At 42.6% G+C, this 13,738-nt stretch overlaps 1 protein-coding gene across 10 annotated transcripts in view; it reads left to right on the top strand.

Moving 5' to 3' along the window:
• The window catches only part of MPP7 (MAGUK p55 scaffold protein 7), a 151,699-nt gene that overhangs the window by 123,846 nt on the left and 14,115 nt on the right, over nt 1–13,738 (top strand). For all 10 annotated transcript variants that reach the window (XM_053262885.1, XM_053262886.1, XM_053262879.1 and 7 more), the window contains one exon: nt 4,788–4,958. In XM_053262885.1, coding sequence (XP_053118860.1) covers nt 4,788–4,958 — 171 coding nt within the window. The remainder of the gene's footprint in view (nt 1–4,787; nt 4,959–13,738) is intronic.

Genomic DNA, 13,738 nt, shown 5'->3' with positions numbered 1-13,738 from the left:
CCGGCTGCTACTGTAGAGGACGATGTCTTTGAGAGTTAGGGGCTTTATGCCAATGTGATGACTTAATAGTGCTAGTCCATGGCACTAAGCAGTTTAGGCTCGCTGTCGGCCTTTAAGTTAAAAACGTATTTCTTTAGCCTGGCCTTCCAAGATTTGTAAAGTGCTTCTTAAAGTATTTTAATTGGTTTTAAATGGTTTGAATTGTTTTTATATTGTTTTTAGCACTGTGTTTTGAATTGTGTGTTTTTATGTCTTGTTAAAGTTGTTGTACTCCGCCCAGAGCCTTTGGATGGGGCGGTTTATAAATTAAATAAATAAATGTAGAACATGATTTATTGTACCATGTTTGACCTCAAAAGTCAGGATATGAACTGCATTAAATTGCAGACATTCATATCGCCTTTCTTGCTTTCTCAACTTTTGGATTTGCAAACCACATGATAGCCTGAATTTCTGACATCAAAACTAGTTTTCAACTAGTTAAATTTGGGGTTAGGGTACAATTAGTGCCATGATGAAACTTGTATTTTGTGACATGAAACCTGGAAATCTCTCAAATTGCAATGCTGTGGGTTTACTTTTCCGAAATTGAAAGGAAATATATTTTTCTGCATTTTCTTTCCGTTATAATACATAACTTCAGAAGCCCTGTGTACTATCACTGCAGTTTCCTCTAGAGAAGGCTGTTCATTTTATTTCAAGTAGGCATATTAGTTAAGTTTATTGGTTCTGATCCAAATCATGCAATATTCTTACATTATTCTTAAAAATATAACCCAAAGCTGCTGTTATGGCAGGACAAAATGTCAAGCTTAGCCATTTTAATTGATAAAGTTAAAGTGTGCCGTCGAGTCGGTATCGACTCCTTACAACCACAGAGCCCTATGGTTGTCTTTGGTAGAGTACAGGAGGGGTTTACCATTGCCTCCTCCCACGCAGTATGAGATGATGCCTTTCAGCATCTTCCTGTATCGTTGCTGCCCTATATAGGTACCACTAGGGGTTCGAACTGGCAACCTCATGCTTGCTAGGCAAGTCATTTCCCTCTGCACCACTAGGTGCCTCATTTTAATTGGTAGTAATTGGTAAAGTGTACCATCAAGTCGATTTTGACTCCTGGTGCCCACAGAACCCTGTGGTTTTCTTCCGGTAGAATACAGGAGGGGTTTACCATTGGCTTCTCCCACACAATATGAGATGCTGCCTTTCAGCATCTTCCTATATCGCGGCTGCCCAATCTAGGTTTTTCCCATAGTCTGGGAAACATACCAGCGGGGATTCGAACTGGCAACCTTCTGCTTGTTAGTCAAGCATTTCCGCACTGAGCCACTTAAAGTGACCAGTAATTGGTAGTAATATATAATTAATTGTTGATTATATTAGCTGCTTGTCTTAGCAGCCCTGGTATGATTATAGTGAAAAGCCTTCTCTGGTGAAACAGAAAAAACTTCAAAGGATTGAGGTCAGATCTGTAAACTTGTTAAATGGCATCCATTCTGGAGCCAACAGTGTTCCAATGTTGTACTGTGTTCTATTTCTATAGCTTGTCTCTCATCTGTTTGTAATGACCAGTTTAATTGTTCTTAACGTGGGTAGTTGAGTTTTTGCTAACCCTTATTGAATTTATTGGCTGTGAAATGTTAGCTGAAAAGTCCACATTCGTTGAATGTCCTATAAAATCTTTCATACTTGTGCAACCAAGAAAAGGATATCAGATAGGAGTTGGAGTATTTTTTGTTGACTGTCATAGAGTTCTGTGGGACAAAGCAGAAAGCAAGTTTTGCTCTCCTTCAGCCCTGCAATTCCGAACACAACTGGACAACAGAACCTGTTTAGGTACTAGAGTCACCAGAAGCAGACTTCCTTCCACAATAGTGCTGTCACCAAATGCTGCCCTTTACTTTATCCCATGTAAGTGGGTGGTGGATTATTGTTTGCTTCAAAGTATAAAAGGAAACTGTTGCATTTTGGACAACATTGCAGTGGAGGCAAAACTAGGCCACTACCCCGACACAGGATGACCTGACCTTGAGCAACTATGCTCCCCTGGATGCACACTATGCCTCACCAGGAGTCTGCACAAACATGTTAGGTTTGTGGGCCTTAAAGCTTTTTTAAAAAAGTGGTATACTTCTGTATCTTTTCTGATCCTTGTCACGATCCTCTGGAATTCCTACATAATGGAGTGCACCTGCACCTTTAAGACTTGCAGGACTCTTCTAAGCTGCATGTGACTCTCAAACTGTTGCTTGTATGCAACAGCATGTCTGTTAGATTGACAGTCAGAGCCTCTTTTCCTCACTTCTTCTTTGACCGCCTAGTGCAACAGATTGGAATCCTTGTAGCTCCAGTTAAGAGCCACAAACCTACAGAAAAATGAGAGCGAGAGGCTGCTGCTGTTTTATTCATGAGCAGTACAAAGACTTTCAAAAAGGGCATAAGGTGTGGGGCTAAGCTACCCTCCCCTGACAGGCACAGCTTGTGCTTAACTTGCCTTGGTGAGGAACATAAAGTAGCCCTATTTGCCAGCTATATTCCACTATAAATGCTATGATGCAAATCATTGCTGTGTTGTCTCTGTCCTCCTCTCCCAAAAAACAAGTAGTGTATTGACTTTTGCTCGTTCCACTAATTTGTCAATTCTGGGGAACCAAGAGAACGGTTTTCTGTTGTTTTTTTAAACTACATTTTTGTTTTGGCAAGAGGGTTCCCTTTCCCAGAGGGGCTCACAATCTAAAAACAAACATGAGGATACCTCCTAGTGGCAACAACCACTAGGAGGGCTGCTGTGCTGCAGACAGACATTTGCTTTCCCTCTGCTAAATGTATGCAATTTGCCACTTTAAAAGGTGCCTCTTTGCCCAGTTAGCAGGGCTTAGCTTAACTTGGTTGCATTCCACTTTTTAATCTAATTACACATGGTTAGGGTGGGAGGACACAATTGCGAGCATCATCATGAGTAGTCTAGTCGTAAGAAGGGTAAACCATCAGACACTTTAAAGTGCTGGCTTTGGTCTATATGACCCCAAACAGCCTCAAGCTTTACATATCAAAGGCTGCTGCTTCTGTGTGACAATCTCTTGTGACAAAGAAGCATTCTGATGGCTGACTTCCAAGTCTGAAATTTATTTCTTTTTTAATCATATGAAATCAAACCAAATCAATGCCTGAGCCTTTTGAGCAAGTTACTTGTAGTTGGCATTATTAAAGGATTAAAGTACTGATAACTGTCTCATGGTATCAAAAATAGGATGCTAACTACACTCTTGACTTTAAAATTCTTGCTAATGCACTATTTTATATTTTTGGTAAACAAACATTATGAGATCCACACAACACTGCACGTCCATAATTTATATTGCTGTTAATGTCTCTAATTAAACAATTTTTAAAACCTAAACCTGTCTTGTTAATGAGCCAATGTGGTGTAGTGGTTAGAGTGCTGGACTAGGACCAGGGAGACCAGAGTTCAGCCATGAGACTAGCTGGGTGACTCTGGGCCAGTCACTTCTCTCTCAGTCTAACCTACTTCACAGAGTTGTTGTGAGGAGAAACTTAAGTATGTAGTACACTGCTCTGGGTTCCTTGGAGGAAGAGCAGGATATACAGATGTAAAATAATAATGATGATGATGCTGAATTCATAAGAGCCAGTGTGGTACGGTAGTGAGTTGGGTGTCGGAACCCAGGTTCAAATATCCACAGAGCCCTGAAACTCCCTGGATGGTCCTGGACAAGTCACTTGTTTCAGCTTAATCTATCTTACACTATTCTTGAGACACAAATGCTTCACTGAGGCATTTTGCAAAAGCATGGGATACAATGGAACTAATCGCAGGATCCAGGAACCACAACCTAGATATTTAGAGATCATTCATATTGGCACTGCAATCTTCTGCTACCACATTTTGACTAATTGATATTTAGCTATATTGTATAATATGATGGTTACCTTTTCCTTAGTTATCTTCTATTCTATACTGCATTTAATAACCATTCGTGAGAATCTTCTTGTTACAAATACACTCATTGCTTTTGTAAACGTAAAAAAAAAATATATTTTTTAGTGTAATTCAAGAATGTGACAATAGTAGTATCTTTCTAGAAATGTGCCATATTAGACTGCCTTCTTTCAAACTACTGTGGGTGTCAAATATACTGTATGATCTCAGCTATAAATGAGAATGTGCCGATAAAGAACAGGCAACCTGTGAGACTCGATCCTGCAAGCATTGTTAAAATTGAGTTTCTGGATTTTTTAAGCAAACATTGATGACCTCAGGGCAGCAGAGATGTTTGAATGCATGGTTTCCTATTCTCCCTGATCAATAGATTTCTGATCCCTGCTATAGCAAGGAGTTTCATTTTTTGTTTATTCTTGTAAATAAATGGTCCTATCTAATTTTCATCTACAACTCGTACTCCTTGAAATAAAAAACAATCGGGTAACACACATTGGTCAGAATCCTGTTTGAAATTGGGAGGAATTTCAAAAGCAGTTTTGATACATCACCAAAGAAGTAAAGGATTCCACTGAGCTAGCAAAAGCCCCTTGCATAAATCTAAGTGTGTTGTGTGGGGTTTTTAAAATTCACCTACACACATGATGTACAGGCAGTTGGGATTATATGGCCTTTGGATCCCGGCCAATATATGTAGGTTCACAGAATAATAATACTAATAATAATAAAGTAGCAAAGTGCCATTTGAAGACACATTTGTTGCAGATGGGCTGCTTATTTGACTGATGACATTGACACTTGTTGTTTCTTAATCTCATGACTACAGCTGGTTTTAGGAGGAGTTTTCGTCTAAGCAAAAAAGACAGAAAAACAAACAAAACTATGTATGAGTGCAAGAAGAGTGATCAGTATGACACAGCAGATGTCCCAACCTATGAAGAAGTGGCAAAGTATAGGCGGCAGCCTAACGAGAAATACAGACTTGTTGTCTTGGTTGGTAAGTTTTAAAGACAGTAGAAGAAAAATGTATTTCTAGTTCTATACCAATTTTTCACAGTCAAATTAAATTACTATGAACATGGGATCTTCTTGAACTTGCAAAAACGGCACATGTGGTACTATATCAGGCAGCAGCAATATATGAAAATGCTGAAAGGCATCATCTCATACTGCGCGGGAGGTGGCAATGATAAACCCCTCCTGTAATCTACCAAAAGAAAATTACAGGGCTCTGTGGGCACCAAGGGTTGAAATCCTTGATGGCACACTTTACACTTTAAGGCTGAAGAACTGCTTCTGGAACCAGGACTGTGGTTGGAGCAGTAGCTGTAATCATTAGTTCAGGGTAAAGGTAAAGTGTGCTGTCAAGTCGATTTAGATTCCTGGTGACTATAGAGCCTTGTGGTTTTCTTTGGTAGAATACAGGAGGGGTTTACCATTGCCTCCTCCTGCGCAGTTCAAGGTAAGCAGAACTGAATTCAGTCCATATGCAGCCCCAGCTCCTGGATAGGGCTCCTTAGGTCGCGGAAACGTATTCGGTAGGGAAGTGCATGAACTGGTTCAGAGGCCGAAACCAGCGGATCTCCAGACTGATCCGACCAGTTTGGCAGTGGGGCGGGTTACCTTTAAGGAGAAGGGAGGGTGCTCTCACCCCCACCAAGTTTCCCCCCTGGTGCTGTCTGCAAAATCTCTGTCGTGGGGCAGCAGTGTACCCTTTTGCCGCCCCGGTCAGCATCAGACCAGAAGTGACTGGTGCACATGTACTGGCCACTTCCGGTCAGACACGGACCGGGGCGGCAAGAGGGTATGCTACTGCCCCGCGACAGCAATTTTGCAGACAGTGGGGGAAACATGGCAGGAGTAAGAGCACCCTCCCTTCTCCTTAAAGGTAACATCCCCCGCTGCCGCCAAACCACCCATGTGCCAGTTTGGGCACATCCCTATTATTCAGCAGCCCATTTGCTGTATGCTCCTATAATTTGATCAGGGCCAGCAACTGCTGTGGTTGTCTGACTTTAAGAAACAATGCTCTCGAAATCCTTCTTAACTTAAAAGAGCCATTAGACTATGTGTGTGTCAAAAGTCTCAGGAGGGGGAGAGGGAAATCAACCAATGTTCAAATGGAGCACAATGTTAAATTTTCAGAAGACTTCTACAGTTCTAAAAAAAACTCTGCCCTAATGTTAAGAGCTGCTTTGAACAATTAAACACTAACAAAATGCCTCTGCTAGCTGGGCAGAGGCATCTTCTTAAGGTAGTGGCTCTCTTATATAGAATTCCTCATTCTCTGGCATACATTCTCCACTGCCTCAACAGCTCAGCTCACCACATTTCAGGGCTGGTCACTTCCAGAAACGTTCCTAGATAAAATATCCCCTAGAAAGTAAAACCAAGGGTTCTTGGTCTAGCCAGCAATCTAGAAAGCTGATAGCAATTTAGATGACTTTTGTTTTCTTACTCATAAAAGAACATTGTCTTTTTAGAAATATTTTCATAAACTGTGTTCTTAAAATACGACCTTTGTAAGTATCTTCTAGTACGTGTTCCACTGCATTTTCGTCGCTTTTGCTGTAGTATATAGGCCAACGCTTCATTAGTAGAGTTTCTTCCGTTATAAAAAGTTGCCGACCAGAAGAAATATGACCCTCTATCAGGGACTGTTATGAACTGTAGAACTGCTGTTTTTATATAGCTCATATCCAAGGGAACACTTAAAATCAGTTTTTAATAAACAGCTTTGTCATTCTCTAACTCGCAAGTTCAGGCACCTACTACTGTGAGTGAGAGATTGTGGGTTCTACGCAGCAAGTAATAACATGGTTGAGTTGATTTTACACCTATATCAACAGAGTTCTGTGAAATGTGTGATAAGTAGACTTTTTATAACTAATCACATATGCTGGCTCTGAGGAATATCTAGAAATTTCATTTTATTTTGATGGTAATAAATCAAATGAAGAAAGTGTGCTTTTACAGTAACAAAAGCAGTTCACAAATTTATTGCAGACTTCAGTAATTTTGATGTTTTTCTCTTGGTATTAAGAGCAGCTTAAGTCTGGCCAATATCATAAAAATGTCTTGGGTAAAATGTGGAAAACCTGGCACTGTTAATAGAGGTACAGTAGAAATGACCAGATTCTAAAAGCTTTTTAGGCATGTTAGTAGCAGCATCCAATTCAATGTGTGAAATACAATTTTGATGTTAGTGCCAGGAAACACAAGGACAAATAATTAAATTTTCACATAATTGGTTGTGGCAAAAAAATTTCAGCTATACTAACCGAAAACACAATTTACTTTTGGAGTCTATTTAAAAAATAATTGCCTGCCAAGTAGAGATTTTACCTACCTTTATTTTAAAGTGCTTTATTCTAATTCACAGAATATAAATTCCGATAACATGGTCTCTGCTTTAGTTGGATAGTCAAATAAAAAGAGCTTGATTAACTTCAGCAACAAACCTCAATATGACCAAATACATGTAACTGTACTAGTTCATAATCATCCCTTGTTACCTCTGTCTTTGAGAATGTTTCGATTGTTAGCTCCTAAGGGAAGGAATATCTTTTTCTGGCGCTTTCCAGACTAAGCTGCTCATTAGCAGCAAAATGCCTCCATTTGGGCAAGTGACATTCGGAACGGAAACAGAGGGAGGAGCAGTCTCGCAGCAACTAACAACCCGACAAAACAGCAACTTTTCCATGCCGAATGTACAATGTTGTAGCTCCATTTTGCAGCGATTAAATTTGAAACAAGGCATTGGAGATGTGAATGGCACCCTGCCGTCCATGTAGAGACTGCGGTGTCAGGACGCAGGAAGTGTGGAAGCACACTTCTGAGATGCGTCCTGACTGCGTTGCAGGGTCTAGTCTGGAAAGCCTCTCTCGCTCTCTCGTATATGTTCTGTTACTTTGTAAAGTGTTGTGTACATTATTTTTAAAACATTTCCATTAAATTATCGACAAGATTTCTACTGTGACGGGCTTGATTTTGGTGTTTGACTTTAGTACTTAGTACTTACTTAGTGATCTGCAAATAATACAAAGATTTGTTGTCACATTGATTTAAATCTGTAACTTTTGTTTTCAAATATTTAATGTATAGACACCCTTTTTGCTATAGTGTTGTTCAAACACTGAAAGGCCTTGGGATTGGAATAATTGGGCAATTGTTGCCGCATGTCCCAATGGGGCAGCCTACTGACTGGGGGGGTGGGATTCCCACCTCCTAAATTGCATCTGTATGGTGATGGCTGCTGCTGCTGCTCCCCTCCTTGTTAGCGTTAGCAATAGCAATAGCAATAGCACTTACATTTATATACCGCTCTATAGCCGAAGCTCTCTAAGCGGTTTACAGTGATTTAGCATATTGCCCCCAACATTCTGGGTACTCATTTTACCGACCTCGGAAGGATGGAAGGCTGAGTCAACCTTGAGCCCCTGGTCGGGATTGAACTTGTAACCTTCTGGTTACAGGGCGGCAGTTTTACCACTGCGCCACCAGGGGCTCTTGTTGTCACTGCTACTATCACCAGCTCCCTCTCCTGCTCTGCTTGCTTCCGCATTGAGCCTAATCTGGTGGTGAGGGAAAGGAGCAGTCAGCACTAAAGGAGAGAGTGACCATCTGCAGAGCGGGTGTGTGAAAGAGAGATTATATGAATGAATGAATATGTATACAGGTATTGTATAAGGAAGTTTCATACAGTAGTTAATCCGCCATGGCTGTCCACAGATGGAGCAGGACTACTTTTTTCTAAGTGGTCGCTGTACATCATACAACTTGGGCCTCATAGACATGCGGTAGCCCAGTCGGGGACATTCCACTCAGTCTTTTGGCAGTAACCCTGCCCCTATACCACATGAGAGCGAGGCTATTTCCTCCCTTTTAGTTCTTCATAGTGCGCCACAAGTTGCACATTGCTTCATTGGACTGGAGAATTTTTTCAGATGGCTCTCTAGGATTTTTCATACCATTTCATTCCTTTCACTTGTTTATTTGATCTTCGATTCTAGTATTGCTTTCTTTCCATTTGGTGTATTGGTTTGACTCGGACCCATTTCTTCTCTCCACAGAGTTGTCTCTGGACTTGTATGGAGACAAGTTTGTTTTTTTAATGTGTCAGATGCGGGGCTAATCTGCCCTCATCAGATGGCCACACATGGTGGAACACTGTACTCACTGTCAGAAATTCACTAAGCAGGCCAGTGAATTTTTCTTAGAAATTCACTAAGAACAGGGCTTCCAGTTCTGTGCCTTTAGTGGGAAAGGACCCTTTCCACTCCCACACACATAGCGTCCGCTCCACCTACCAGTTTGACTATCATGGTGCCAGACGAAACTGCTCCCTCGACCCAGTGGATGACACCAACAAGTCGGATCCTTCAGTTCCATGTCCTTCAGGGCCAGTAAAAACTCTGGACCCGACGGTGCCAATCCCAAGCACCTGCTCTGCTTTAATGGGCTCCTCAGGTGTTGTCCCACCCCTGAAAATAAAATGCAAGAAACAGAAGAGGTTTTGAAAAAGAAGCTGCTGCTTAGGCAACCTACTAGCAGTGTTAATCTCACACAGACACTTACCGCAAAACTCCCTAAGATTCCAGATAAGACCCCGATGTCTGTACCAGTTCTGAAGAAAACTCCGATGCTCAAATCTCAAATGCCACTGGAGTCTCTGGAGGCTCAACCACCTCCAGAACCACTGGAACGCTTCATTTCAAGTCAGGATGCATCCAGGGATGCTAATCTCAGATCCACCTCTGATCTCAACTGGGACTTTGATCCCAAGCCTGCATGCTCGGAAGAAGGGGATGAAGCCCCAAGATGGTCTCCTAGACACCGGCAAACAATTCGGGATTGTAGAGAATCCCCTAGGCGCTATTATCCTCCGGATCTGACCTATTTGTACCCAGTGTGTCAGTATTGCAGATACTCCCTGTCCGAGCGCAGTTACTGCAGGTCATCATCTCCAGACTGATATGCTTGCCTTTTTTGATGACCAATATGGTGTTGCAGACAAGAATCACTACCAGCACTACTGCTGCTCCTTTGCCCCGGATCGTTGAGCCCGAGTCTCATAAGAACAGCCCTGCTGGATCAGGCCCAAGACCCAACTAGTCCAGCATCCTTTTTCACACAGTGGCCCACCAGATGCCTCTGGAAGCCTACAGGCAAGAGTTGAAGGTATGCCCTCTCTTCTGCAGTTACTCCCCTGCAACTGGTACTCAGAGACATCGTGCCTTTGAGCCTGGAGGTGGCCTATAACCCTCTAACTATTTTATTTTTATTTTATTTATTTAACATGTTTTTATACTGCCCAAAACTTGCGTCTCTGGGTGGTTTACAACAAAATAAAAACAAAAAGTAAAACATTAGTTAAAACAAAAACAAAAAATGTAAAACATTACAACAATTTAACATTTTAAAAACAATATTTTTTAGTAGCCAATGTAGACCTCTTCTCCATGAAGTTATACAAACCCCTCTTAAAGCCATCCAGGTTGTTGGCTGTCACCACATCTCGTGGCAGAGAATTCCACAAGTTGATTATGCATTGTGTGAAAAAGTATTGTTTGTTGGTCCTAGATTTCCTGGCAATCAATTTCATGGGATGACTCCTGGTTCTAGTGTTATGTGAGAGAGAGAAGAATTTCTCCCTGTCCACTTTCTCCACACCATGTATGATTTTATAGACCTCTATCATGTTTTCCCTCAGTCATCTTTTCTCTAAACTAATTAGCCCCAGGTGTTGTAGCCTTCTCTTAAAAGAAAGGTGCTCTGGGCCCCTGATCATCTTGGTTGCCCTCTTCTGCACCTTTTCCAGTTCTACAATGTCCTCTTTTAGATGTGGTGACCAGAATTGTATGCAGTACTTCGGTATGGCTGCACTATCATTTTGGTTCACCATCATTTTTATAAAGGTATTATAATATTAGCAGTTTTATTTTCAATCCCCTTCCTAATGATCCCTAGCATGGAATTGGCCTTTTTCACAGTTGCCGCACATTGAGTCGACACTTTCAACGAGCTGTCCACCATGACCCCAAGATCCCTCTCCTGGTCAGTCACTGACAGCTCAGATCCCATCAGCATATACTTGAAGCTGGGGTTCTTCATCCCACCGTGCATCACTCTACACTTGCCAACATTGAACTACATTTGCCACTTTGTCACTCACTCACCCAGTTTGGAGAGATCCTTTTGGAGCTCCTCAATCTGTTTTGGATTTGACTACCGGAAAGAGTTTGGTATCATGTGCAAATTTGGCCATCTCGCTGCTTACCCCTGCTTCTAGATCATTTATGAATAAATTAAAAAGCACCGGTCCCAGTACAGCTCCCTGGGGGACCCCACTTCTTATTTTCCTCCATTGTGAAAACTCCATTTATACCTACCCTCTATTTCCTGTCTTTCAACCAGTTAGCAATCCACACATGTACTTGTCTCCTTATCCCATGTCTGCTAAGTTTCCTCAGGAGCTTTTGATGAGGAACTTTGTCAAAAGCTTTTTGGAAGTCCAGGTATACTATGTCAGCTAGATCACCTTGATCCACAGACTTGTTGACACTCTCAAAGAACTCCAAAAGGTTTGTGAGGCAAGATTTACCTTTGCAGAAGCCATGCTGTTTCTCTCCCAGCAGGGCCTGTTCTTCTAGGTGCTTTACAATTTTATCCTTGAGGATGCTTTCCATCAATCTACCTGCTAACTTGGCAAAGAGGCACCCTTTAGTGTGGTGATTCTCTTTATTTATCAGGGGGAGAGTAACTGGCCCTATCCACCCCCGATTAGGTTTCCATGAGCTAACGCATAGGCATGTCACTTAGTGCGTAGCCAAGGTCAAGTTTAACCTGGGACTGCAGAAGCTTCCTGCACTCACCTCCTTGATTGTTTTCAGTTGGGGGATGCTAGAGTATATGTGAGTTAATCAAGCCCTATTCTTTGCAAGTTATTCTCCCTGTGTTGGCACATCCGATCAAGTCAAGTTATCATCTCCTCAGGAAGGAGCAATAAGAAGTTACAGGTCTTCTCCTCTGCTAACAGGTGTGTTAATGGCTGGTTCAGAGCATGGGAAGCTAGTCTGTTAACATTCCTAGTCACTACCAAGGTATTCTAAAAAGACACAAGATAAACCCTGATGTGCCCATTACGTTTCGCCCTACGTCTCTCAGACCTAATCACCCTTTGTACTGAAAAGAAGTAAACTACACAGATTTGAATAGGACAAAGAGTCCTGTGCTTTGTCCCTTTTGTCCAGCTTTTCAGAAAATTGTGATCAGCATGATGCCCTGGGCAAGTTTCTCTTCCTCGGATTCACCAGCTGCCTGTTGTCACATCTTGGCATTGGCACCTCCCTCTTGCTTTGCCTTGACTTTCATTCCTCTCCTGCTTGTCGCCTCCAGACCAGCCCTTTTCCCTAGCCCAGTCTGTTCAGCACTACAGGCTGCGAGATCCTGGTCTCCAGACCCCATTTGGATTTTTCCTAGTTCCTGGAGCCCTGCCTGGTCCCCGGGTTCCCGCTCCTGCCTTCTGCCTGCCCTGGAGGAGAGAGGTCCCTCGGTATTGACCGAGCTCCAAGGGTCCAAACACCCCAATGGACACACTTAGGTAGTATCTAACATCTGCTCTCTAGCCTCTTACTCCCCTCCTTCCTTGCTCCTTCTGTAATCCAAAGACCGTTTCTCTCTGGTCAGCCTTGAATGAACTTAATTTGGAAACTCAAGCCAAATTGCCTATTTGTGAGCTGTAACTTAGTCCTTTTAACGTGTTAATCTTGTTCGTTTCATTAGTTAAATATTGTTGCTCATTAATCATTATTTCTCTTCCTGTACCCCAAACCATAAAACAAACCTGATTCTATTTTTTAACTTTAAGCTCTCTCGTCTGTTCTTTCTGCGACTGAAACTTTGCACAAATTTATTCTGAGGTGGACTGCTCCACTTTTTAATCCTAACCCAACTTTGGAAGGAAAAAAGGAAACTCCATACATTGGACATTAGAAGAGCGTTGGCCTTCTACGTTAAAAGGATTGAGGTCACCCTCACCTCAAACTTCCTTTTTCTCCCAGATAGTGATGCAAAACTCAATGAAAGGGGAAGGAGGACCTCTATCCTGTCTGTCTCAAGGTAGATTGTAGGGATGTGCACAATACAGGTTTGCTCAAACTGGATTCAAATTGGACTGGGCATATTCAGTTTTGGCACCCCAAATGGGCCCCAGTTCAGTATGAATTTGAAACTGTTCAGGCCCAGTTCAGGGGTGCTGGGTACCAATATATTTATTCTTTTAAAAGGTTGACTTACTGCCACTGAGGGCTTCTGCAGCCTCAGGGGTGCGGCTGTGGCCATGGGGGGTCTCCAGAGGCTCCCGCTCCCCCCACGCCGTTTCGGCCCTGTTGGCACACATGGTGCCTATTTTTGGCCCACGCATATGTGCGGCAGCTCAAACCAGGTCCAAAACAGTCTATGGGGGAGGGGGAGCCTCTGGAGACACCCCCCCCACGAGCAGCACCCCCAAGGCCGCAGAAGCCCTCAGCAGCAGTAAGTCAGCCTTTTAAAAAAAAATTATTGGCACCTGGGCACCCCTGAACCGAGCCCGAACCAGCCTGGGGGGTTTGGTTCGAGGTCAAGCCCTCGAACTGAACCAGCTTGAAATTGAGCCGGTTTGCACATCCCTACTGGATTGTGGCTACTAGCAAGCTGGGCTATGAGCTAGCTCACAAAGCACAACCATGCAGCTTAAAGGCTCATTCTATGCATGCTCTGGCTAAATCCACGCCTTTT

This window comes from Hemicordylus capensis, chromosome 6 (assembly GCF_027244095.1).
Source record: "Hemicordylus capensis ecotype Gifberg chromosome 6, rHemCap1.1.pri, whole genome shotgun sequence".
Taxonomy (NCBI): domain Eukaryota; kingdom Metazoa; phylum Chordata; class Lepidosauria; order Squamata; family Cordylidae; genus Hemicordylus; species Hemicordylus capensis.
This window is presented reverse-complemented; position numbering and strand designations above follow the sequence as displayed.